This window comes from Salmo salar, chromosome ssa12 (assembly GCF_905237065.1).
Source record: "Salmo salar chromosome ssa12, Ssal_v3.1, whole genome shotgun sequence".
Taxonomy (NCBI): domain Eukaryota; kingdom Metazoa; phylum Chordata; class Actinopteri; order Salmoniformes; family Salmonidae; genus Salmo; species Salmo salar.
Genome location: NC_059453.1, coordinates 96,998,103 through 97,025,934, shown reverse-complemented (window position 1 = coordinate 97,025,934; position 27,832 = coordinate 96,998,103). Strand labels below are relative to the sequence as shown.

The 27,832-nt window shown below is 45.5% G+C and overlaps 1 protein-coding gene across 1 annotated transcript in view; it reads right to left on the bottom strand.

Annotated features, from left to right (window-relative positions):
• LOC106566226 (amphoterin-induced protein 3) overlaps positions 1-26,113 on the bottom strand; it is a 44,098-nt gene extending 17,985 nt beyond the window's left edge. Inside the window, exon 1 of the mRNA XM_045692150.1 lies at positions 24,233-26,113. Coding sequence (XP_045548106.1) covers positions 24,233-26,113 — 1,881 coding nt within the window. The remainder of the gene's footprint in view (positions 1-24,232) is intronic.
• Positions 26,114-27,832: the final 1,719 nt, after the last annotated feature.

Here is a 27,832-nt window from a genome sequence, read left to right as displayed (position 1 = left end):
CCCGAACACGTCCCTCTAGTACACTCTGAACACTGTCCTCTAGTACACTCCGAACACTGTCCTCTAGGACACTCCAAACACTGTCCTCCAGTATACCCCGAACACTGTCCTCTAGTACACTCCGAACACGTCCCTCTAGTACACTCCGAACACTGTCCTCTAGGACACTCCAAACACTGTCCTCCAGTATACCCCGAACACTGTCCTCTCGTACACTCCGAACACTTCCCTCTAGTACACTCCGAACACGTCCCTCTAGTACACTCCGAACACTGTCCTCTAGGACACTCCAAACACTGTCCTCCAGTATACCCCGAACACTGTCCTCTAGTACACTCCGAACACGTCCCTCTAGGACACTCCAAACACTGTCCTCCAGTATACCCCGAACACTGTCCTCCAGTATACCCCGAACACTGTCCTCTAGTACAGTACGAACACTGTCCTCTAGGACACTCCGAACACTTCCCTCTAGGACACTCCGAACACTTCCCTCTAGGACACTCCGAACACTTCCCTCTAGGACACTCCGAACACTGCCCTCTAGTACACTCCGAACACTGTCCTCTAGTACACTCCGAACACTGCCCTCTAGTACACGCCGAACACTGTCCTCTAGGACACTCCGAACACTTCCCTCTAGTACACTCCGAACACTGCCCTCTAGTACACTCCGAACACTGTCCTCTAGTACACTCCGAACACTGTCCTCTAGTACACTCCGAACACTGTCCTCCAGTACACCCCGAACACTGTCCTCCAGTACACTCCGAACACTGTCCTCCAGTACACTCCGAACACTGTCGTCTAGTACACTCCGAACACTGCCCTCTAGTACAATCCGAACACTGTCCTGTAGGACGCTCCGAACACTGTCCTCCAGGACACCCCGAACACTGTCCTCCAGGACACTCCGAACACTTCCCTCTAGTACACTCTGAACACTGTCTTCTAGTACACTCCGAACACTGTCCTCTAGTACGCTCTGAACACTGTCCTCTAGTACGCGCCGAACACTTCCCTCTAGTACACTCCGAACACTGTCCTCTAGGATACTCTGAATACTTTCTTCTAGTACACTCCGAACACTGTCCTCCAGTATACCCCGAACACTGTCCTCTAGTACACTCCAAACACTGTCCTCTAGTACAGTACGAACACTGTCCTCTAGGACACTCCGAACACATCCCTCTAGGACACTCCGAACACTGTCCTCTAGTACACTCCAACCACTGTCCTCTTAGACACTCCGAACACTTCCCTCTAGTACACTCCGAACACTGTCCTCTAGTACACTCCGAACACTTCCCTCTAGTACACTCCAAACACTGTCCTCTAGTACACTCCGAACACTGTCCTCTAGTACACTCTGAACACTGTCCTCTAGTACACTCTGAACACTGTCCTCTAGTACACCCCGAACACTGTCCTCTAGTACACTCTGAACACTGTTGTCTAGTACACTCCGAACACTGTCGTCTAGTACACTCCGAACACTGTCCTCTAGGACACTCCGAACACTGTCCTCTAGTACACTCCGAACACTGTCCTCTAGTACACTCCGAACACTGTCCTCTAGTACACTCCGAACACTGTCCTCTAGGATACTCCGAACACTGTCCTCTAGGACACTCCAAACACTGCTCTCTAGTACACTCCGAACACTGTCTTCTAGTACACTCCGAACACTGTCCTCTAGTACGCTCCGAACACTGTCCTCTAGTACGCTCCAAACACTGTCCTCTAGTACACTACGAACACTGTCCTCTATTACACTCCGAACACTGTCCTCTAGTACACTCCGAACACTGTCCTCCAGTACACCCCAAACACTGTCCTCCAGTACACTCCGAACACTGTCCTCTAGTACACGCCGAACACTGTCCTCCAGTACACTCCGAACACTGTTCTCTAGGACACTCCGAACACTGTCCTCTAGTACACTCCGAACACTTCCCTCTAGTACACTCTGAACACTTCCCTCTAGTACACTCCGAACACTTCCCTCTAGTACACTCCGAACACTGTCCTCCAGGACACTCCGAACACTGTCCTCCAGGACACTCCGAACACTGTCCTCCAGGACACTCCGAACACTGTCTTTTAGTACACTCCGAACACTGCCCTTTAGTACACTCCGAACACTGCCCTCTAGTACACTCCGAACACTGCCCTCTAGTACACTCCGAACACTGCCCTCTAGTACACTCCGAACACTGCCCTCTAGTACACTCCGAACACTGCCCTCTAGGACACTCCGAACACTGCCCTCTAGTACACTCCGAACACTGTCCTCTAGTACACTACGAACACTGTCCTCTAGTACACTACGAACACTGTCCTCCAGGACACCCCGAACACTGTCCTCCAGGACACTCCGAACACTTCCCTCTAGTACACTCCGAACACTGTCCTCTAGTACACTCCGAACACTGTCCTCTAGTACACTCCGAACACTGTCCTCTAGTATGCTCCGAACACTGTCCTCTAGGACACTCAGAACACTGTCCCGTAGTATGCTCCGAACACTGTCCTCTAGTATGCTCCGAACACTGTCCTCCTAGGCCTACCGGTTTCTGAAAGGTTTCTAGTTGGTCTTGTAAACAGTAAGAAAGTATTGTCGAAACCAGTAAGAATAGTTAAAGGGAATATATTTTATATTATAATGACCGGATGGGACAAGCTTACCTCTTAACCTAAGAACAGCCAAAATACAGATTTGAATTTTCCTTTGATGGCTGTTGGGAGCACTGTTTAATCTCTGCAATGCAATACCCCAAAAAATGGGCTACATGTTTCCATTTGAAGTGTGATATCAAGCTCACAGTTAGCATAAATAATCCATAAACACAGATCAGAAGGAAGCCCTCAGCAATGAGAGGAAGGAAGCCCTCAGCAGTGAGAGGAGGGAAGCCCTCAGTAGTGAGAGGAAGGAAGCCCTCAGTAGTGAGAGGAAGGAAACCCTCAGGAGAGAGGAAGGAAGCCCTCAGTAGTGAGAGGAGGGAAGCCCTCAGTAGAGAGGAAGAAAGCCCTCAGTAGAGAGAGGAGGGAAGCCCTCAGTAGAGAGAGGAGGGAAGCCCTCAGTAGTGAGAGGAGGAAAGCCCTCAGTAGAGAGAGGAGGGAAGCCCTCAGTAGTGAAAGGAGGAAAGCCCTCAGTAGAGAGGAAGGAAGCCCTCAGTAGAGAGAGGAAGGAAGCCCTCAGTAGTGAGAGGAGGAAAGTCCTCAGGAGAGAGGAGGGCTCAGGGTGTGTGTTAGTGTGTGTGTTAGTGTGTGTGTTTGTGTGTGTGTGTGTGTTAGTGTGTGTGTTAGTGTGTGTGTTAGTGTGTGTGTGTGTGTTAGTGTGTGTGTTAGTGTGTGTTTTAGTGTGTGTGTTAGTGTGTGTGTTAGTGTGTGTGTTTGTGTGTGTTAGAATGTGTGTGTTAGTGTGTGTGTTAGTGTGTGTGTTTGTGTGTGTTAGTGTGTGTTAGTGTGTGTGTTAGTGTGTGTGTTAGTGTGTGTGTTAGTGTGTGTGTTAGTGTGTGTGTTAGTGTGTGTGTTAGTGTGTGTGTTAGTGTGTGTGTTAGTGTTAGTGTGTGTGTTAGTGTGTGTGTGTGTTTTAGTGTGTGTTTTAGTGTGTGTGTTAGTGTGTGTTTTAATGTGTGTGTTAGTATGTGTGTTAGTGTGTGTGTTAGTGTGTGTGTTAGTGTGTGTGTTAGTGTGTGTGTTTGTTTTAGTGAGCGTTTGTTAGTGAGTGTGTGTGTGTTAGTGTGTTAGTTAGTGCGTTTGTTAGTGTGTGTGTTAGTGTTAGTGTGTGTGTTAGTGTGTTTTAGTGTGCGTTTGTTAGTGTGTTAGTGTGTTAGTTAGTGAGTGTGTGTGTGTGTGTGTTAGTGTGTTAGTTAGTGTGTGTGTGTGTTAGTGTGTTAGTGTGTGTGTTAGTGTGTGTGTTAGTGTGTTAGTGTGTTAGTGTGTATCAGCCACAGAAGAAGGAGCATTTCAAGTGTTGGTGTAAATGTACCTCTTTCGCTCTCAGATAAATTATACACAAACACACACACACACACACGCACACACGCATTTGACCAGAAACATTTTAATTTACCGGACATTTGAGAAATGTACCAGACCCATATCCTCTTACATCTAGACGTTCCGCTAGCGGAACACCTGCTCCAATATCCAATGATGAGCGTGGCGCGAAATACAAACTCCTCTAAAATCCGAAAACTTCAATTTTTCAAACATATGACTATTTTACAGCATTTTAAAGACAAGACTCTCGTTAACCTCTATAGGCTAGGCGGGACGAATTCGTCCCACCTACGTAACAGCCAGTCTAATCCAGTGGCACGATTTTTGAATCGTTTGAAATACTATTACTTCAATTTCTCAAACATATGACTATTTTACAGCTATTTAAAGACAAGACTCTCGTTTATCTAACCACACTGTCCGATTTCAAAAAGGCTTTACAACGAAAGCAAAACATTAGATGATGTCAGGAGAGTGCCCAGCCAGAAATAATCAGACACCCATTTTTCAAGCTAGCATATAATGTCACCAAAACCCAAACCACAGCTAAATGCAGCACTAACCTTTTATGATCTTCATCAGATGACACACCTAGGACATTATGTTATACAATACATGCATGTCTGTTCAATCAAGTTCATATTTATATCAAAAAACAGCTTTTTACATTAGCATGTGACGTTCAGAAAAAGCATACCCCCGCAAACTTCCGGGGAATTTACTAACAGTTTGCTAAATTACTCACGATAAACGTTCACAAAAAGCATAACAATTATTTTAAGAATTATAGATACATTACTCCTCTATGCACTCGATATGTCCGATTTTAAAATAGCTTTTCGGATGAAGCACATTTTGCAATATTCTAAGTACATAGCCCAGCCATCACGGCTAGCTATTTAGACACCCGGCAAGATTAGCCTTCACCATAATAACATTTCCTATAAGAAAAATGTTCTTACCTTTCCTGTTCTTCGTCAGAATACACGCCCAGGACTTCTACTTCAATAACAAATGTAGGTTTGGTCCCAAATAATCCATAGTTATATCCAAATAGCGTCGTTTTGTTCGATGCGTTCTAGACACTATACGAATGGTAATCCACGGTCGCGCGCATGGCGCATGGCGTGACAAAAAATGTCTAAATATTCCATTACCGTACTTCGAAGCATGTCAACCGCTGTTTAAAACCAATTTTTATGCCATTTATCTCGTAGAAAAGCGCTAATATTCCGACCGGGAATCTGCAATAAACTAAACAGCCGAATTAAAATACTCCACGGGGGCTAATCGCGCACGCGCCTCATTCCATTGTCACCTAATGGGACACTTGGATAAGGTGATAATCTGTTTCAGCCTGAGGCTTCCTCGTCAACCTTCATGATTTTCCCGGGTCCTGAGAGCCTATTGGAGCCCTGGGAATTGTCACGTTACAGCTAAGATCCTTACTCTTCAATAAACAGATGCAAGACGCACGACTCCTTGTCAAACAGGCCACTTCCTGCATGAAACCTTGTCAGGTTTTTGCCTGCCATAGGAGTTCTGTTATACTCAAAGACACCATTCAAACAGTTTTAAAAACTTTAGGGTGTTTTCTATCCAAACCTGAACAATAATATGCATATTCTAGCTTCTGAGTTGGTGTAGGAGGCAGTTAAAAATGGGCACATATTTTTTCCAAAATTCTCAATACTGCCCCCTAGCCCAAACAGGTTCATCTAACCACACTGTCCGATTTCAAAAAGGCTTTACAACGAAAGCAAAACATTAGATTATGTCAGCAGAGTACCAAGCCAGAAATAATCAGACACCCATTTTTCAAGCTAGCATATAATGTCACAAAAACCCAGAAGACAGCTAAATGCAGCACTAACCTTTGATGATCTTCATCACATGACACACCTAGGACATTATGTTATACAATACATGCATGTTTTGTTCAATGAAGTTCATATTTATATCAAAAACCAGCTTTTTACATTAGCATGTGACGTTCAGAACTAGCATACCCCCTGCAAACTTCCGGTGAATTTACTAAATTACTCACGATAAACGTTCACAAAAAGCATAACAATTATTTTAAGAATTATAGATACAGAACTCCTCTATGCACTCGATATGTCCGATTTTAAAATAGCTTTTCGGTGAAAGCACATTTTGCAATATTCTCAGTAGATAGCCCGGCATCACAGGGCTAGCTATTTAGACACCCAGCAAGTTTAGCACTCACCAAAGTCAGATTTACTATACGAAAATTTTTATTACCTTTGGTGTTCTTCATCAGAATGCACTCCCAGGACTTCTACTTCAATAACAAATGTTGGTTTGGTTCAAAATAATCCATAGTTATATCCAAATAGCGGCGTTTTGTTCGTGCGTTCAAGACACTATCCGAAAGGGTAAATAAGGGTTACGAGCATGGCGCATTTCGTGACAAAAAAATTCTAAATATTCCATTACCGTACTTCGAAGGATGTCAACCGCTGTTTAAAATCCATTTTTATGCCATTTTTCTCGTAAAAAAGCGACGAAAGAAAATAAAGCACGGGGTCAACTCGTGCACGCGCCTAAGCCCATAGTACTCTGATCGGCCACTTGCCAAAAGCGATAATGTGTTTCAGCCAGAGGTTGCCTCGATATCGTTCAGCTTTTTCCCGGGCTCTGAGAGCCTATAGGATCCGTAGGAAGTGTCACGTTAGAGCAAAGATCCTCAGTCTTCAATAAAAAGAGCCCAGATGAACAACAACTTGTCAGACAGGCCACTTCCCATATAGAATCCTCTCAGGTTTTTGCCTGCCATATGAGTTCTGTTATACTCACAGACACCATTCAAACAGTTTTAGAAACTATCCAAAGCCAAAGCCAATAATTATATGCATATTGTAGTTACTGGGCAGGAGTAGTAACCAGATTAAATCGGGTATGTTTTTTATCCGGCCGTGTCAATACTGCCCCCTAGCCCTAACAGGTTAACAATGTTTTCGAATAGTAATTTTGTAAATTGTAGCGCTGATTCACCGGAAGCATTTGAGGGAAAATATTTTCTGAACGTCACGCGCCGAGGTAAAATGCTGTTTTTATATATAAATATGAACTTTATCGAACAAAAAATGCATGTATTGTGTAACATGATGTCCTACGAGTGTCATCTGATGAAGATTGTCAAAGGTTAGTGCTGCATTTAGCTGTGTTTTGGGTATTTGTGATGCATGCTTTTGGAAGGGTACTCTCCTAACATAATCTAATGTTTTGATTTTGCTGTAAAGCCTTTTTGAAATCGGACAACGTGGTTTGATTCAGGAGAGGTGTATCTATAAAATGGTGTAAAATAGTCATATGTTTGAGAAATTGAAGTTATAGCATTTATGAGGTATTTGTATTTTGCGCGACGCGATTCCACTGGCTGTTGACTAGGGTGGGACGCAAGCGTCCCACTGGCCCAGAGAGGTTAAACATGTTCGAATAACTGTCCACATTTACTTTCCCTCAGCCAACAAGATGAGTAACGGACGGCAAAAATCACTAGCCTATGTTAATCTACTATAGTAGAACATTTTTATGCTACCTATTCTATTGGTCAGCTTGTAGATATAGACAAGCTTCCTTATGCCGCATTTGTGGTAGATGGTGGCAGATTGTGGTAAATGGTGGCAGATTGTGGTAGATTGCGTAATTCTGTCATTGCACCACAAGGGGGAGTTAGAGCATTGATCAATCTTTTTGTAAACGAATGAAGGTGTGAATGTTTTAGTCCTGAGTCCCTCTTCTACGTCACTAGAGTCCTGAATCAGGCAAAACAAATTTGCTGGCGGGTGGTCCTGGAGTAAATATAATGGTGCAATTACACTTGACCTGTGGACCGATGATTTTCGAAAAATAGGGACGGTGCACCTTTGTTTTCTCTCCCTCTAAAAACAGAATGAAATCATTCTAAATAACAAACTGTCTTTATTTACCACAGTGTGAGAGTGATAGTCCCTCTAAATGAAGTGAGTTTCTGAAACTCTGTACTTCTTTGCTGATGTGAAGAAGAAACTGAATGAAAGAGTCCAGCGTGGAAAAAGGTTGCCCATATTTTGAAGAACTGAGCTATTGCATTTATTTATGAAATGTACATTCACACCGCCATTAATTTACAAACGGATAGTCTAATAGCTCGGCTAGGTGTGAAAAATCCCCCAATTTGGGCCACAGTTTAGGCTACTGATAGATGCTGCTGTCAGTCAACATTTCGAAACAAATCAAATCCAACTTTATTGGTCGCATACACATGGTTAGCAGATGTTATTGCGAGTGTAGCAAAATGCTTGTGAAATGCTTCAGAGTTGAGTCCTATTGTAAAGTGTAGCCTAAAGGACAAAAAGGGGATTCACTTACAATATATTCGAGGCTTAAGTACTCTAAAGTTTTACATTTCTAACTGAAATATCACAGACCTGATGAAAAATGCAACAACGCCTACAAATATACTAATTTATTATAATCCAAATAGTAATTGCTAAAGACAATCAGAAAGAATGTGTATTTTACTCAGCATTACAATTTAGGCAATGTAATATATTCATCTAGGCTTGGCCTATTTAGTAGGCTATTTTGCAGCATAAATCTATAATTGTCAGCGTAAAGCTGACTGACTCACTCATGTGTGGCTTTGGATCAAAATAAATAAGTACCAACATATAGTTTTTAATAAAGAAATGTTTTGACCAAGTTAATCTACTTATGTTGTGTGTGTGTTCAGTTATTCGTGAAATTGTGGTTTACAATGGAGAATTTAAACAAAATAAATCCAATACATTCTATTCAAAATGAATAATGAATAATAAATCATCAGAATACGTGTTGCAACCTTTTAATTTTTCCAGACTTTTTTTGTTGTTGTACAATTTTATTTCATATTTTTAGACAATAAAAACATACTCTGTTAAGTTCCACAGTTTCTGTGTTGTTGTGGGTTTTTATGTGTGTGTGTGTGTGTGTGTGTGTGTGTGTGTGTGTGTGTGTATTTCAGTAAATGGAATCCTGGATTCCTCAAACAGCTGATTGGTCGGCCCCATCGATGATTGGAGCTCTGAACCCTCCCGCTCGTCAGGGGAAACAGCTGTCTTCAATTACCAACTCCTTCTTCAGATAAAAACCAGTGTTCCTTTGTCAGGAGGAGAGAGTTTCTTTAATGTCCTGTGTTGGTTGTTAGTCCGTGAAAATGTTGATGAAGGTATTTTGTAACCGCTACTTCTAAGGTATGTGTATGCCAATAGGACTTAGTGCTTTTGATTATTGAAGTTGTTCACTTTAAGTTAGTAATTATTCTGTTTCATTTGTTCCCAGGGGGGAAGGGGAACACACTCTTTAGGCAAGAGGCCTGCGGGAATACATATACCCGTAGTATATTCTCTGTCTATGCACAATAGGTAAGACCTGGGCTGACCACCCCCTGTATTTTGGATAACGCGCCAGGCGGTGCTAAAAGATTAGGTAAATAGTTGGTAGGTAAGGTAGACTCTTTAACTTTTACTTTCATTGCCTTGGTTCCGTCCAGCCCCATTTCCCCACAATACCGTGTTAGGAACAATAAATTCCCAGTAAACGGTAATTTTCTCTGCCTCTGTTGTCCTTCCCCTGCACCTACGATCACAACCTTTTTCACTCCACGGTGAGTTGAGTTGTAGCAGGGTGTTGCGTTCCCTCCGCCAAGAGGCGTACGTAACATACACGTACAAACGACAACTACATCAACCCTGTCCAGACGCACCTGCTCACACCCCCCATCTCCAGTGCACGCATCACTCTCCGCCACATGGCCTCAAACTGCTCAAATTTTCTTTCTCCCCGTTGCCCCCACACTCTTTCAACATTTAGAAAATAAAGCATTTAAAGGCTGACTTTGGTAGATTTTTTTTATTTTTTTTGTCAGACAAATTTCTAACTCCACCAATAACTTTTGGACTTTTTAATATTCCCAGATGGCATGGATTATTGTCACGACTCCTACCGAGAGTGGCTCCTCCCCCTGTTCGGGTGGCGCTCGGCGGTCGTCGTCACCGGCCTACTGGCTGCCACCGATCCCTTTTTCCTTTTTCTGTTGGTTATGCCTTTATTATTTGCACCTGTGTCAATTAGGTGATTAGTTGTATTATTTAAGCCCGCCTCCCCACCTGTTCTGTGTGCGGGCTTGTTACGTTCAGTTTCACTGTGTTTGTATAAGTGGATCGTGTTTTGGACTTTGGGCTTTTTTACGCCCTGTTGTTTTGAGCATATTCTCTTTTGTGGTACTTATTAAATAAGCATTGTACCAAACGTTTTCTGCTTCCTGCGCCTGACTCCACACCCACGACGTCCAAGCGTTACAATTATTATAATCTAATGACAAATTAATCTGGTAGTTTAATTTACTGCAGGCCTAAGACCTATGGGTTTAACCTTCTGAATGAATGATTATATTGAAGATAGAAGCCGCCTCTTTAATGAGATCCGAGAGCCGATCCGTTACCTAACAAAACAATATAAATGTATTTAGCCTAATTGTTTTGATGACTACAGACGGTAAGCTATTATTTCTCTTTTCTCTTCCTGTGTTTAATGAATTTGTCTGCATGTCTATTCAACATTTGGATAAAAAGAAACCACATTTTTATTTCTTTATTTTTTTCTTCACAATGCGGCACTTTGACAACTCAAATCGCTTTAGAAAAACAATAACTTCAAAAAACAGTCTTCAAATTGCTGTGCAGGAAACAGATGTCATGCACCATGCCTGGTCGTAGGCTGGCAGCTGGCTTCTCTCTGAAACTACACATCGTCATGTCGCACTGCTATTCCAAGGGTGTGTATCCGAAGAGCGATACCATAAGCGGAAACAGAATACCAAATGGGATCCAGAGGCAAATGTAGCTTACCAGTGAACCTCCGGGTGTTCATTAATACTGTGTCTCAGAAGTTTCTGTCCATGAGTGATGCAACCCGGAAAAAAAGCATTAAAAACAGAGTTAATGAGTACTTGAGGTCACCAAGAAAGTCTGGACATGGCCTGCTCCCCCTTATGTAAGGAATTAGGCTGTTTACTATGTAGGCTACAGTAAACATCTCATTGTTGTGTTGGTTTTTGCACAGTAGCCTAATAAACATACATTTTTAAACAGTATATATATTTTTTTATTGAATTCAGTAATATATTTGTACCACTGTAAATGTGTTTTGATTTTTAGAATACAGTTCTCAGTTTACTGTAGCGATGGACAGCTGGAGGCATTTTGAAAACATGTTTACAAACACTTGTTGATGACAAGTGTAGTTAGGTTGTGAACTCTGCAAACAACGTTTCCACTCTGAGAAAAAGAATGGTAAATGACTGTAATTAATACATTCATTCAATACACTGGAATACAAAAGAAGCCATCCACCATGATGGGCTATTAGCAGAACAATATACTTTCGCCAAGGAGGAGATCGAAGAGTCCGAAGGAGGAGAACATGGAGGAGTCCAAGTAGGAGATTGAAGGAGACCAAGGAGATCAAAGGAGGAGTCCAAGAAGGAGAACATTGAGGAGATCAAGGAGGAGACCAAGAAGGAGATCAAGTAGGAATTCAAACGCATTGTTTAATTATTATTGTGATAATTGCGTTGTTTAATCTATAACCTGTTAATTCATATGCCTTGCGACCTTGATATATAGGCAATAAGAAGACACAGTGGCAGAAACAAATTCAACCACACCTTTTTGTTTTATCACAAAACTGGATATCAACCTCTGTCCAGTGAAGTTCACAAATCATATTGAATGTACAGTAATAGACAGTTACATGACCTATAGCGTGGTCAAGCACGTTAATGTTCCCCGATATTTTCGGACCACTAAACTATTGATTTAAAACCACAGAGAGTTAACCGCAAGTCACAAATAAAACAGGAGCTGCCTCCACTGTATCCAGCACTATTTCACCTTCAGCATCATCAAATCACCTAAATGCATAGTCTAATACAGTGACAACTAAAAGATACCAAAAACAATTTAATCCAATCAACGTAAGCTGGGTTCGTGCAAGTAGAAAAAAATTGATGACTCACCCTACTTGTAGAGAAACGACAATGCCATCCTCCTCTCATGTTGACGAAACAGTCTATCACTGTCATACAGTACACGCTTTTATTTTTTGTTGTCCTAGGCTACCTGGCTAAAATCCTTGCTCACTAGCCTATCTTCCACTCATGGGCAACGTTAGCTAGTTAACATTAGCCTTCTACATTTAGGTACATATTGAACTTCCATCCTCTCAGGCCAGGGGCACAACAATGTATGAATTTTATAATCTTGCCATTATAATCATTGACCAGTATGGAGAATTAAGTAAAACCACAAGTCCAAATCCCTATCTCCATCCATGGCTAATTTAGGAAAAAGGCTGGCTAGCTAGCCACCGGAGAACGACAACACAACGAGATGCAACCATTCAAGTTTTTCTGTCCATGACGTTGGCTCTCAATGGGATTTGATAGGAGTGATGTCAAATCCAAGCTGGATTCCCCTTGACACTTTGTTTTGGTGCGCCAGGACCATTCACAGTTGAGCTCACTCACTTTAGCTCGATGCTGATTGGCAAATTCTTTTCTTATTTTTTTTGTCAAGGGAGGCCAGATGCTCTCTGATAGGCTCAAAGGCAATATTTAGCAATGGGATTTTTTCTTCTTCTCCCGGGACAATTGGCCAGCAGCAATTTTACTTATCAGCTTTTCAACAACAACAACAACAACAACAACCCCAAAAAACTGACAAAAGCCGGCTATCAACGGCTAACGTAAACCCTGACACACACATTCTGGGCTAACGCTGAGGATAAGATGTATGTCTATGAATAACATAGCACAGGAAGGAGGGAGGAAATTAAAATGGCAGCCTGGTGGAGATAGAAGTTGATTTATCCTCTGTTGTTCTGCTGGGAAGCCGTTCATACTTTCTGTCTGAATTGCCCATTGGTAATGGATGGAGCGCAGAGACCAGACTACCGGAGGGTATTGACCAGACTGCTAGAGTGTATGACTGGTTGGGTGAGTGGTGGGTGGGTGGGTGGAAGGTAGTGGGTTGATGGGTGGAGAGAAATAGAAGAGGGAACTAGCTTCAGGGGATAAAGTAAAGAGTTGCAGAGCGCTGGGTAAAGAAGGCTTTGTTTGTCTGTCTGCCCAGTGGTAATGGATGGAAGCCCAGACTGGGGGGGAAATGTGTCTTCCGCATTTAACCCAACTCCTCTGAATCAGTGAGTTGCAGGGGGGCTGACTTAATCGACATCCACATCATTGGCATCAGGGGAGCAACACTCTAATTGCTGGAAGGTTGTAATGAGGGATACTGTCTGTGGGGTGGAGGTGCAGGGAGCTGGCTGGCTGCTGGGAGGTTGTAATGAGGGATACTGTCTGTGGGGTGGAGGAGGAGGAGGAGGAGGAGGTGCAGGGAGCTGGCTGGCTGCTGGGAGGTTGTAATGAGGGATACTGTCTGTGAGGAGGAGGAGGAGGAGGAGGAGGAGGTGCAGGGAGCTGGCTGGCTGCTGGGAGGTTGTAATGAGGGATACTGTCTGTGGGGTGGAGGAGGAGGAGGTGCAGGGAGCTGGCTGGCTGCTGGGAGGTTGTAATTAGGGATACTGTCTGTGGGGTGGAGGAGGAGGAGGTGCAGGGAGCTGGCTGGCTGCTGGGAGGTTGTAATGAGGGATACTGTCTGTGGGGTGGAGGAGGAGGAGGTGCAGGGAGCTGGCTGGCTGCTGGGAGGTTGTAATTAGGGATACTGTCTGTGGGGTGGAGGAGGAGGAGGTGCAGGGAGCTGGCTGGCTGCTGGGAGGTTGTAATGAGGGATACTGTCTGTGGGGTGGAGGAGGAGGAGGTGCAGGGAGCTGGCTGGCTGCTGGGAGGTTGTAATTAGGGATACTGTCTGTGGGGTGGAGGAGGAGGAGGTGCAGGGAGCTGGCTGGCTGCTGGGAGGTTGTAATGAGGGATACTGTCTGTGGGGTGGAGGAGGAGGAGGTGCAGGGAGCTGGCTGGCTGCTGGGAGGTTGTAATTAGGGATACTGTCTGTGGGGTGGAGGAGGAGGAGGAGGAGGTGCAGGGAGCTGGCTGGCTGCTGGGAGGTTGTAATGAGGGATACTGTCTGTGGGGTGGAGAAGGAGGAGGTGCAGGGAGCTGGCTGGCTGCTGGGAGGTTGTAATTAGGGATACTGTCTGTGGGGTGGAGGAGGAGGAGGTGCAGGGAGCTGGCTGGCTGCTGGGAGGTTGTAATGAGGGATACTGTCTGTGGGGTGGAGGAGGAGGAGGAGGAGGTGCAGGGAGCTGGCTGGTTGCTGGGAGGTTGTAATGAGGGATACTGTCTGTGGGGTGGAGGAGGAGGAGGAGGAGGAGGTGCAGGGAGCTGGCTGCCTGCTGGGAGGTTGTAATGAGGGATACTGTCTGTGGGGTGGAGGAGGAGGAGGAGGAGGAGGTGCAGGGAGCTGGCTGGCTGTTGGGAGGTTGTAATGAGGCATACTGTCTGTGGGGTGGAGGAGGAGGAGGAGGAGGAGGTGCAGGGAGCTGGCTTCCTGCTGGGAGGTTGTAATGAGGGATACTGTCTGTGGGGTGGAGGAGGAGGTGCAGGGAGCTGGCTGGCTGCTGGGAGGTTGTAATTAGGGATACTGTCTGTGGGGTGGAGGAGGAGGTGCAGGGAGCTGGCTGGCTGCTGGGAGGTTGTAATGAGGGATACTGTCTGTGGGGTGGAGGAGGAGGAGGAGGAGGAGGTGCAGGGAGCTGGCTGGCTGTTGGGAGGTTGTAATGAGGGATACTGTCTGTGGGGTGGAGGAGGAGGAGGAGGAGGAGGTGCAGGGAGCTGGCTTCCTGCTGGGAGGTTGTAATGAGGGATACTGTCTGTGGGGTGGAGGAGGAGGTGCAGGGAGCTGGCTGGCTGCTGGGAGGTTGTAATGAGGGATACTGTCTGTGGGGTGGAGGAGGAGGAGGTGCAGGGAGCTGGCTGGCTGCTGGGAGGTTGTAATGAGAGATACTGTCTGTGGGGTGGAGGAGGAGGAGGAGGAGGTGCAGGGAGCTGGCTGGCTGCTGGGAGGTTGTAATGAGGGATACTGTCTGTGGGGTGGAGGAGGAGGAGGAGGAGGAGGTGCAGGGAGCTGGCTGGCTGCTGGGAGGTTGTAATGAGGGATACTGTCTGTGGGGTGGAGGAGGAGGAGGAGGAGGAGGAGGTCTTTATTTAGTTGTTGAATGCTATAGTGATATATCATTTTTTGTTGATTGTCCTCAAGATTTTAAGCTGTTCTGTGTTGACTAGCAAACCGCTTTATTATTATCATTTTGCCAAGTAATGTAAATAGACCCATTCTACCTATATTTACTCTCATTGTTAATGCTGTTTAATGTGACGATGTGCCAACACAGAGTTCCTTTATTCTTGTTTTGCATTTTTAAGTAACTTATTCCCCTTTTAATTTTCATTCTTTCCTCCTAAGTATTCCCTCTTTTCGTTTAGTTCTCGTCGGTCGTAGATACATTGAGTTAATCGGTTGTTCAATTTCTTAATTTCCTCCAATCACTGTGATGCTAGCCGCAGTATTTCATTTTTAATACCCAATCACACGGAGCCAGGCAGCCAGTAACGCACCATCAACATCCATCTCTAACACAGCCATTTACCGTCCAGGCCCTGGCCCTGGCCCTGGCGACGTCACACATGATTATATACACTAGCTGGATCAGGAAAACAGGAATGTTTCTTTACGAATAAGAGAGACATGAAAACCGAAGCGTTAATTGAAAATATCAGTGTTGAAAAGGAATCCAGCACAGAATGTATCTACTTAAAGAGGCAATAGAACACACATATATATATATATATATATATATATATATATATATATATATATATATATATATATATATATATATATATATATATACTCCATCTGGATTCATGGCTGTAGTCTTTATATTTACCAGGCCACTGAGCTAAAAAGGTTTTCTACTGGAGACCAGAGAATAGGAGAGGGCGAGGGAGAGGAGAGAGGGAGAGGAGTGGAAAGAGGGAGGAGACAGGAGAGGAAAGAGGGACAGGAAAGGGGAGAGTGGAGAGGAAAGGAGACAGGAGGGAGAGGAGAGAGGGAGAGGAGAGAGAATAGGAGAGGAGAGAGGGAGAGGAGTGGAAAGAGGGAGGAGACAGGAGAGGAAAGAGGGACAGGAAAGGGGAGAGTGGAGAGGAAAGGAGACAGGAGGGAGAGGAGAGAGGGAGAGGAGTGGAAAGAGGGAGGAGATAGGAGAGGAAAGAGGGACAGGAAAGGGTAGAGTGGAGAGGAAAGGAGACAGGAGGGAGAGGAGAGAGGGAGGGAGGGGAGAGTAAAAAAAAAAATAGACAGAAGAGGAGACTGAAATGACTGAGGCACTTAGCTCCAAACCTGAACGGACGGGAGGAGAGTCTCTCTCTCACTCAACACAGCTCAAATGGTCAATAACCAGATCTCCTCACACACGATCTGTGGCTCAAATTCAAGTCCCGCTGAGACTGTTCAGCCAGCCATGGAACCATCACACTGGGTTGACACGTGTGATCTCGATTGTTGTCTGCTACTTCTAAAAGAGAGACACAATCTTCTTTTTAGTGGGCCGTGTGTTGTGTTCATGTCTTTACCTATGTTTGTTTGAGAGGAGGCCAGAGCAGGCCAAGCACTACTGTAAAACATCCAATAATTTGTGGGTTAAGTACATTTTGGTTTAGTAAATGTGGGTCTAGTAAATGTGGGTCTAGTACATGTGGGTTTTGAAAATGTGGGTTAAGTAAATGTGGGTCTAGGAAATGTGGGTCTAGTAAATGTGGGTCTAGTAAATGTGGGTTTTGGAAATGTGGGTTTAGGAAATGTGGGTCTAGGAAATGTGGGTCTAGGAAATGTGGGTTTAGGAAATGTGGGTTTAGGAAATGTGGGTTTAGTAAATGTGGGTTTAGGAAATGTGGGTCTAGTAAATGTGGGTTTAGTAAACTTGGGTCTAGGAAATGTGGGTCTAGGAAATGTGGGTCTAGTAAATGTGAGTTTAGCAAATGTGGGTTTAGTAAATGTGAGTTTAGCAAATGTGGGTTTCGTAAATGTGGGTCTAGTAAATGTGGGTTTTGAAAATGTGGGTCTAGTAAATGTGGGTCTAGTACATGTGGGTTTAGTACATGTGGTTTTAGAAAATGTGGGTTTAGAAAATGTGGGTTTAGTACATGTGGGTTTAGTACATGTGGGTTTAGAAAATGTGGGTCTAGTAAATGTGGGTTTAGTACACGTGGGTCTAGTAAATGTGGGTTTTGAAAATGTGGGTTTAGTAAATGTGGGTTTAGTAAATGTGGGTCTAGTAAATGTGGGTTTAGTAAATGCTACACTACTTGTACTTTCCTTCTTTCCTGTTCTCACCCACACACTGAAACAAACACACTGAAACACACATTATGGAGCATCATAACCCCTGCTTCATGTACGGCGACAACATGAGAAAAAAGTATTTAGTCAGCCACCAATTGTGCAAGTTCTCCCACTTAAAAAGATGAGAGAGGCCTGTAATTTTCATCATAGGTACACGTCAACTATGACAGACAAAATGAGAAAAAAATCCAGAAAATCACATTGTAGGATGTTTTATGAATTTATTTGCAAATTATGGTGGAAAATAAGTATTTGGTCACCTACAAACAAGCAAGATTTCTGGCTCTCACAGACCTGTAACTTCTTCTTTAAGAGGCTCCTCTGTCCTCCACTCGTTACCTGTATTAATGGCACCTGTTTGAACTTGTTATCAGCATAAAAGACACCTGTCCACAACCTCAAACAGTCACACTCCAAACTCCACTATGGCCAAGACCAAAGAGCTGTCAAAGGACACCAGAAACAAAATTGTAGACCTGCACCAGGCTGGGAAGACTGAATCTGCAATAGGTAAGCAGCTTGGTTTGAAGAAATCAACTGTGGGAGCAATTATTAGGAAATGGAAGACATACAAGACCACTGATAATCACCCTCGATCTGGGGCTCCACGCAAGATCTCACCCGTGGGGTCAAAATTATCACAAGAACGGTGAGCAAAAATCCCAGAACCACACGGGGGGACCTAGTGAATGACCTGCAGAGAGCTGGGACCAAAGTAACAAAACCTACCATCAGTAACACACTACGCCGCCAGGGACTCAAATCCTGCAGTGCCAGACGTGTCCCCCTGCTTAAGCCAGTACATGTCCAGGCCCGTCTGAAGTTTGCTAGAGAGCATTTGGATGATCCAGAAGAGGATTGGGAGAATGTCATATGGTCAGATGAAACCAAAATATAACTTATTGGTAAAATCTCAACTCGTCGTGTTTGGAGGACAAAGAATGCTGAGTTGCATCCAAAGAACACCACACCTACTGTGAAGCATGGGGGTGGAAACATCATGCTTTGGGGCTGTCTTTCTGCAAAGGGACCAGGACGACTGATCCGTGTAAAGGAAAGAATCAATGGGGCCATGTATCGTGAGATTTTGAGTGAAAACCTTCCATCAGCAAGGGCATTGAAGATGAAACGTGGCTGGGTCTTTCAGCATGACAATGATCCCAAACACACCGCCCGGGCAACGAAGGAGTGGCTTCGTAAGAAGCATTTCAAGGTCCTGGAGTGGCCTAGCCAGTCTCCAGATCTCAACCCCATAGAAAATCTTTGGAGGGAGTTGAAAGTCCGTGTTGCCCAGCGACAGCCCCAAAACATCACTGCTCTAGAGGAGATCTGCATGGAGGAATGGGCCAAAATACCAGCAACAGTGTGTGAAAACCTTGTGAAGACTTACAGAAAACGTTTGACCTGTGTCATTGCCAACAAAGGGTATATAACAAAGTATTGAGATAAACTTTTGTTATTGACCAAATACTTATTTTCCACCATAATTTGCAAATAAATTCATTAAAAAACCTACAATGTGATTTTCTGGATTTTTTTTCTTCTCATTTTGTCTTTCATAGTTGAAGTGTACCTATGATGAAAATTACAGGCCTCTCTCATCTTTTTAAGTGGGAGAACTTGCACAATTGGTGGCTGACTAAATACTGTTTTGCTCCACTGTAAATATTGGGCAGAGACGGAAACAGTTAGTTAGACTATTCTTCATTCTAGCAAACCCCCAGCACTCCCATCACTTCTCATTCTTATCCAGAGTAACGTGTGTGTGTGAGAGTGTGTTTTGTGTGTGTATATGCACTTAAGAATGTGTGAGCGCATAATTGTGTGTGTGTGTGTGTGTGTGTGTGTGTGTGTGTTCGGTGTCATTGTGTGACAGTATATTGACCTGGGTGGTCATTATATTGTGTGACAGTATATTGACCTGGGTGGTTGTAGGTTTTTAAATTATATCAATTTCAACCATTTATATTTTCCAGTGATGAAGACATGGATGTCTCATTGTATGCTGGGGTATGCAAAATTGCTCAACTTTGAGCACCCATCAGTAGAAATCATACCGGCCCGTATCACATCTCAACAAAACAACCAGCTGACCTGTCTCTGTTTCCGTCTTTACTATATCTCATATTATATATTATATATATATATATATATTAAATTATGTATTATTATTATATATACAGTGGGGGAAAAAGTATTTGATCCCCTGCTGATTTTGTACGATTGCCCACTGACAAAGAAATGATCAGTCTATAATTTTAATGGGAGGTTTATTTGAACAGTGAGAGACAGAATAACAACAAAAATATGGAGAAAAACACATGTCAAAAATGTTATGAATTGATTTGCATTTTAATGAGGGAAATATGTATTTGACCCCCTCTCAATCAGAAAGATTTCTGGCTCCCAGGTGTCTTTTATACAGGTAACGAGCTGAGATTAGGAGCACACTCTTAAAGGGTGTGCTCCTAACCACAACTTGTTACCTGTATAAAAGACACCTGTCCACAGAAGCAATCAATCAATCAGATTCCAAACTCTCCACCATGGCCAAGACCAACGAGCTCTCCAAGGATGTTAGGGACAGGATTGTAGACCTACACAAGGCTGGAATGGGCTACAAGACCATCGCCAAGCAGCTTGGTGAGAAGGTGACAACATTTGGTGTGATTATTCGCAAATGGAAGAAACACAAAAGAACTGTCAATATCCCTCGGCCTGGGGCTCCATGCAAGATCTCACCTCGTGGAGTTGCAATGAGCATGAGAACGGTGAGGAATCAGCCCAGAACTACACGGGAAATTATTGTCAATGATCTCAAGGCAGCTGGGACCATAGTCACAAAGAAAACAATTGGTAACACACTACGCCGTAAAGGACTGAAATCCGGCAGCGCCCGCAAGGTCCCCTTGCTCACGAAAGCACATATACATGCCCGTCTGAAGTTTGTCAATGAACATCTGAATGATTCAGAGGACAACTGGGTGAAAATGTTGTGGTCAGATGAGACGAAAATGGAGCTCTTTGGCATCAACTCAACTCGCCGTGTTTGGAGGAGGAGGAATGCTGCCTATGACCCCAAGAACACCATCACCACCGTCAAACATGGAGGTGGAAACATTATGCTTTGGGGGTGTTTTTCTGCTAAGGGGACAGGACAACTTCACCGCATCATTTGACGGGGCCATGTACTGTCAAATCTTGGGTGAGAACCTCCTTCCCTCAGCCAGGGCATTGAAAATGGGTCGTGGATGGGTGTTCCAGCATGACAATGACCCAAAACACACGGCCAAGGCAACAAAGGAGTGGCTCAAGAAGAAGCACATTAAGGTTCTGGAGTGGCCTAGCCAGTCTCCAGACCTTAATCCCAAAGAAAATCTGTGGAGGGAGCTGAAGGTTCGAGTTTCCAAACGTCAGCCTTGAAACCTTAATGACTTGGAGAAGATCAGCAAAGAGGAGTGGGACAAAATCCCTCCTGAGATGTGTGCAAACTTGATGGCCAACTACAAGAAAAGTCTGACCTCTGTGATTACCAACAAGGATTTTGACACCAAGTACTAAGTCATGTTTTGCAGAGGGGTCAAATACACTGCTCAAAAAAATAAAGGGAACACTAAAATAACACATCCTAGATCTGAATGAATGAAATAATCTTATTAAATACTTTTTTCTTTACATAGTTGAATGTGCTGACAACAAAATCACTCAAAAATAATCAATGGAAATCCAATTTATCAACCCATGGAGGTCTGGATTTGGAGTCACACTCAAAATTAAAGTGGAAAACCACACTACAGGCTGATCCAACTTTGATGTAATGTCCTTAAAACAAGTTAAAATTAGGCTCAGTAGTGTGTGTGGCCTCCACGTGCCTGTATGACCTCCCTACAACGCCTGGGCATGCTCCTGATGAGGTGGCGTATGGTCTCCTGAGGGATCTCCTCCCAGACCTGGACTAAAGCATCCGCCAATTCCTGGACAGTCTGTGGTGCAACGTGGCGTTGGTGGATGGAGCGAGACATGATGTCCCAGATGTGCTCAGTTGGATTCAGGTCTGGGGAACGGGCGGGCCAGTCCATAGCATCAATGCCTTCCTCTTGCAGGAACTGCTGACACACTCCAGCCACATGAGGTCTAGCATTATGTTGCATTAGGAGGAACCCAGGGCCAACCGCACCAGCATATGGTCTCACAAGGGGTCTGAGGATCTCATCTCGGTACCTAATGGCAGTCAGGCTACCTCTGGCGAGCACATGGAGGGCTGTGCGGCCCCCCCAAAGAAATGCCACCCCACACCATGACTGCCCCACCACCAAACCGGTCATGCTGGAGGATGTTGCAGGCAGCAGAACGTTCTCCATGGCGTCTCCAGACTCTGTCACATCTGTCACGTGCTCAGTGTGAACCTGCTTTCATCTGTAAAGAGCACAGGGCGCCAGTGGCGAATTTGCCAATCTTGGTGTTCTCTGGCAAATGCCAAACGACCTGCACGGTGTTGGGCTGTAAGCACAACCCCCACCTGTGGATGTTGGGCCCTCATACCACCCTCATGGAGTCTGTTTCTGACCGTTTGAGCAGACACATGCACATTTCTGGCCTGCCGGAGGTCATTTTGCAGGGCTCTGGCAGTGTTCCTCCTGCTCCTCCTTGCACAAAGGCGGAGGTAGCGGTCCTGCTGCTGGGTTGTTGCCCTCCTATGGCCTCCTCCACGTCTCCTGATGTACTGGCCTGTCTCCTGGTAGCGCCTCCATGCTCTAGACAATACGCTGACAGACACAGCAAACCTTCTTGCCACAGCTCGCATTGATGTGCCATCCTTGATGAGCTGCACTACCTGAGCCACTTGTGTGAGTTGTAGACTTCGTCTCATGCTACCACTAGAGTGAAAGCACCGCCAGCATTCAAAAGTGACCAAAACATCAGCCAGGAAGCATAGGAACTGAGAAGTGGTCTGTGGTCCCCACCTGCAGAACCACTCCTTTATTGGGGGTGTCTTGCTAATTGCCCATAATTTCCACCTGTTGTCTATTCCATTTGCACAACAGCATGTGAAATTTATTGTCAATCAGTGTTGCTTCCTAAGTGGACAGTTTGATTTCACAGAAGTGTGATTGACTTGGAGTTACATTGTGTTGTTTAAGTGTTCCCTTTATTTTTTTGAGCAGTGTACTTATTTCCCTCATTAAAATGCAAATCAATTTATAACATTTTTGACATGCGTTTTTCTGGATTTCTTTGTTGTTATTCTGTCTCTCACTGTTCATATAAACCTACCATTAAAATTATAGACTGATAATTTCTTTGTAAGTGGGCAAAAGTACAAAATCAGCAGGGATCAAATACTTTTTCCCCCCATTGTATATCATATTATAACTCGTAAAGACTTGAGTATAAACACAAGTCAACACACATACACTTCCCCTAATCTTGGCCACAGACACGTGACAATAACAAGGCAGAAGACATTTACCTCTGCGGTCCAATAAGCTTTATTAACTAATGGGAATTTATTAATTAAGATGTATTAACTGATTGAGAGAGAAAGGATGTGTGTGAAAGAGAGAGAGGAAGTAGGGAGGGGGAGAAGTGTGAGGGAGGAGAAGGGTGTTTGGGTACGTGGTGATGGAGGAGGTAAATAATTCCAGTTGGAAAACAACAAGCTGTCTGTTTTTGGAAAGTCCTTTCAATCTAGTGACACATTTACCATAACTTTAGTTATTTGGCACTTTTGTCGCTCAATATTCCGTATTTGTCAGTGTAGCAACCAACATGGCTGAACGTCAATAAGAAACTTGTTCAACAGCAACAACCCCCTCTATCTCCTCTCATCGTAATCACAGCTGTTCAACCGTTCTACACACATACTGTATTTTCTGTTTATTCCTTTTCTTTGTAATCAACAGCAAAGGTATTCAACAGGGTTACAGTGGGGTTTCAAATGACATTTTCTCTATCGTACTTACTTCTAAAGTGTATAATTTATAGATCTGATTCTGATAATCTGACTTGCTATAAAAAAAAACTTTTCAAGATGTACAATTATGGCTGATTGATTTTATGTTTCTAGACAAAGCATCCATACAGTAGATATGGTTTATTGAAGGGTTCAAGCCGTGCTAAGAGGGACAGCTCTATCCTGTTTTGTTTTGTTATAGATATTCACCCAGTGTTGGGTTACAAAATTCAGGTAACTTTCCATAAATTCCATGATTTTTCCAGAAATCCTGCTTGGATAATACCCTGATTTCCTTCATATTCCCCCTCGTAATTCCAGGAGTCTTCAAATCTGGATTTCTGAAAAACCACGACACTTTGGGAAAGTCACCCTAACCCAGTGTCTCTGTTTCTCACTCAGTACGCAGGCTCCTTGCAGCTTTACTCCTCTGAAAAGCAGTCCAGTCAAACCTGTCTGGGCCAGTTGAGTTTATGCTGGGTTTTCATTTCTCTGCTCTCTTTCACTGTCTTGCTTTCTGTCTCCCTACCTCCCCTTAATATCTCTATTTCTGCCTCTCTGCCTCTTTCCCTACTCCCTCTCTTTATCTCTGCTGCCTTACCCCTACAATGAGAGGCAGTGTCTAACTCCCTGCCTGGTGGGTAGCCCAACAAACTTTTTCTGGGAGTGGGGTGGAGTAGAGGAGGGAGGTGTTGGGTAGAGGGAAGGTACAGTAGGAGATGGCTGTCTGTCTGGTGTTATGGCACAATGGGTGAGTCAGAAGACTGAGGTGATGGGGTGCCTCAAAACTAAAACCGCCCATTAGCCGGCCGTTCTACACCTCTTTGATGGGCTCCAGAAACACCACATGCTTGTTGTTACTGACCTTGCGGCCTGGGCCCTCAGTGGTGGTGAGTGGGGGGGGGGTCAGGATCGAGGACTGGGCGCTGCACTGGTCGTTGGCGGGGCTGGGGGTACCCGGCGGCGGGGGCTGCTTGCGGCACCAACAGCGGCAGGGGGTCAGGTAGAGGTACATGAGGACCAGGACGAGTGTCGTCACGCACCCTATGAGGGTCGTAAATCCCGTGTTGAAGGGCTCGGCCTCGTCGTGCCGCATCAACACTGTCACGTTGACCTCCCATGACTCGTTCCTCTTGACTGTGTCAAAGACCTTGCACCAGTACACGCCGGAGTCCTCAACTTGTGCTGATACGATCTCCAGGCTGCCATTGGCGTGCATGCGGAGAGTGCCGTTGTTCTCCGGCGGAGCACCGGCTCCATGGTGAGGCGACACCCACAGGTAGGTCAGGTGCTGTCCTCTGAGTGTGGTGTGACAGTCCAGAACCACGCCATCTCCTTCGTACACCAGCAGGCTGCCCTCAGGCTCCCTGACAACTCCAGCCACCGCCGAACTGCAGTTTAAGTTCAGTTCAAAGAAGCGTCTGTGCTGGAAAAACTTAACGGAGGCCTTGCGTTCCCCATACACCAGGCAGGTGTACTCCTCACGAAAATCCCTGATGGAGGTGAATCCTTTCAGTTCCCAGCGCCGGAACATGTTGTACATTTTGCACTCGCAGATCAGGGTGTTGTTATGAAGGAAGAGTCCACTCTGCAAGGCCACCGGCAGGGTCTCGATGTCCACCAGGGGGAGTTTGGACATGCTGTTGGAGGACAGGTCCATGGTGGCCAGGAAGGGATGGCTGTCCTCCTGGATGGAGAAGAATGGGAAGTCCGTGAGGTGGTTATGGCTGATGTAGGCCTTGCGCAGGTTGCCGAGCGCAGCCAGGGCCTTGCTCTCCACCCGAACAATGCGGTTGTTGAAGAGCAGCAGCTCCTCCAATCCTGTCAGCTCCAGGAAGTAGTGCACATCCACTTTGTCTAGCTGATTGGACGACAGGTCCAGTTGCCGTAGCGAGCTGCTGTTCCGGAAGGTTCCGGCCTCGAGGCATTTCAGCCGGTTGTGAGCCAGGCGGAGGGACTCCAGACGGGGCAGCGTGGCAAAGCTTCCCTCCTTCAACTCAGTCAGGTGGTTGTAGTTGAGGTCTAGGGTGGTGATGTATGCGTGCAGCATGGAGGGCAGCGCCTTCAGACCCTGGTCGGCGCAGCTGAGGATGTCGGAGCAACACAGGCATCCCTTGGGACAGCTGCTGACCTCGGCCTCAGCCTCACTAGCCCCGACCTCAGCCACATCCCCGGCCTCACTAGCCCCGACCCCAGCCAAACAAGTCCCAAAACTGGCCTCAGCCCCAGGTCCGGCCTCATCCCCGGCCTCAGCCCCAACCCCAGCTTTAGCCCTGACCCCAGCACCGACCCCAGAATCAGCCCCGACCCCAGCCTCAGTCACAGCCTCAGCCCCAGCCCCAACCCCAGCCTCAGCTCTGACCTCAGCCTTAGCCATGACCCCAGCCCCAACCCCAGAATCAGCCCCGACCCCAGCCTTAGCCCCGACCTCAGCCACGACCCCAGCCTCAGCCACAGCTTCACCCCCGACCCCAGCCTCAGCCCCGACCCCGGCCTCAGCTCCGGCCTCAGCCCCAACTCCAGCATCAACCCAGACCCCGGCCTCAGCCCCGGCCTCAGCCCCGACCCCAGCATCAGCCCAGACCCCAGCCCCAACCCCAGCATCAGTCCCCGTCTCGGCCTCAGCCCAGACCTCATCCTCAGCCCAGACCTCAGCCTCAGCTACCTGCTGTTGCAGCAGCAACACTAGGAGGAGAGGGTTCAACACCAGCACCAGAGGGGCAGCTACACTCTGAGACCAGAACATGGTACCGATGTGACGGGAGAGTGGCCAGGCGTGGAATCTGTACGTCCGTCCGTGGGGCTTGGTTAGGTGCACGGTCTCTGTTTTGGTGAGTGTAAAGTCTCTCTATGTCTCAATAGGAGTTTGGTTGGTGCTTTCTCTCTCTTTCTCTCTCTGTCTCTATGTCTCCCTCTCTGTTTCCCAATGGGAGTGGAGTTGGGAGTTGTTGTACTGTTTCTGTCTCAACAGGAGCTTGGATTGGTTGGGGAATATGGCAGCTACAGTTAATAACAGCAGTAGATTGACAGCTGCCAGAACGGCCTGCCTTTCCACTGGGCCGGAAAAACAGAGAGGAGAAAATAACTAGTTCAATAGCCTCAAAGGTCACTCTGTCCCTGCCCTGGTTGGGTTTGGGGCTCAAAGGTCACTCAGTCCCTGCCCTGGTTGGGTTTGGGGCTCAAAGGTCACTCAGTCCCTGCCCTGGTTGGGTTTGGGGCTCAAAGGTCACTCAGTCCCTGCCCTGGTTGGGTTTGTTAATTTCATGTGACGGAAAGATGAGGGGAATACAATGATCCCTGACGAAAAGCCCATGATCATTATTTGGCTCTGGGGATGTACTGATCTTCTGCATCACAGCTCAGTGATAGCTGAAAGTGGTTTAGGTTTACTGTACTTCTGCATCACCGCTCAGTGATAGCTGAAAGTGGATTAGGGTTAATGTACTTCTGCATCACAGCTCAGTAATAGCTGAAAGTGGATTAAGTTTATACTCCTCACCTACTCAAAAGTCCATAAATACCATGTCAATGTCTCATTAGATCCACTCTTGGAACTGTTGCTGTGGCAGTACTCATCAGACACCCTGTTAAAACTGTACGCTGGTCTGACGACTTCCTCTCTCTTCAGAGCTATAATAAAAACACGTGGAAAGGCTGCTAGAGTCCTGCTGGAATCCTCTCTCTTAATGGTCCTTGGTAAGCTTTATAGACAAGCCATTCTGTTGTAGTTCTTTTTCCGTTTCAAAGAAGAATACTTTATTGTCCATTTATTATCTTTACGGTCCACGGAAGTGGACAGTTGTAGTTCTCTCTCCAGCGAGCTGAAGAAATCAGCTTTAAAGAGTCAACTTATTGTCCGATAAAGTTTATCTTAGCTTTTTTTTTTCTTTTGAAAAATGAACACCTGCTTTGATGTCAACACCATGTCTGGGGAAGACGTAGTCCACTGCCGTCTCCTCTCCCTCTCGTGACCTTTTTCTTTATGTTATAATCTAATGTCCTTTTATCCAGTCAGACGAGTCACTAACCCAGCTGTCTGCGACAGACAGTGCGGGCACAGAGAGAGCGAGGGATGGGTTTGAAAAAAGTCAGCATTCTGTCCAGCCCACTTAACACATTCATATAGCCAGCTGCACAGATAGGCAGTTCAGGTTTCACTCACCCCTCTCTCTCTCTTGGTCAATACAAACAATCTTCTCTCTCCTTGAGCTGGCGGATGATTTATCGAACGAAGCCCAATATTATTTATAGAAACACCCTCCTCAGGAGCCCAGTATCCGTTATAGAAAAAAAAACTGACTCTCCTTGATAGTAGGCAAACAAAACCTCCAGAATCTTCTGTCTTCCCGTCTTCTCCTCCGATCACACAGGAAGGAGTCTTTTAGAAAAGATAAGCTGCACACTCTGCTGCAATAAACGTAATAAATAATTGACTCTCATCGTCAGGGTTTTATCTGAGACACCG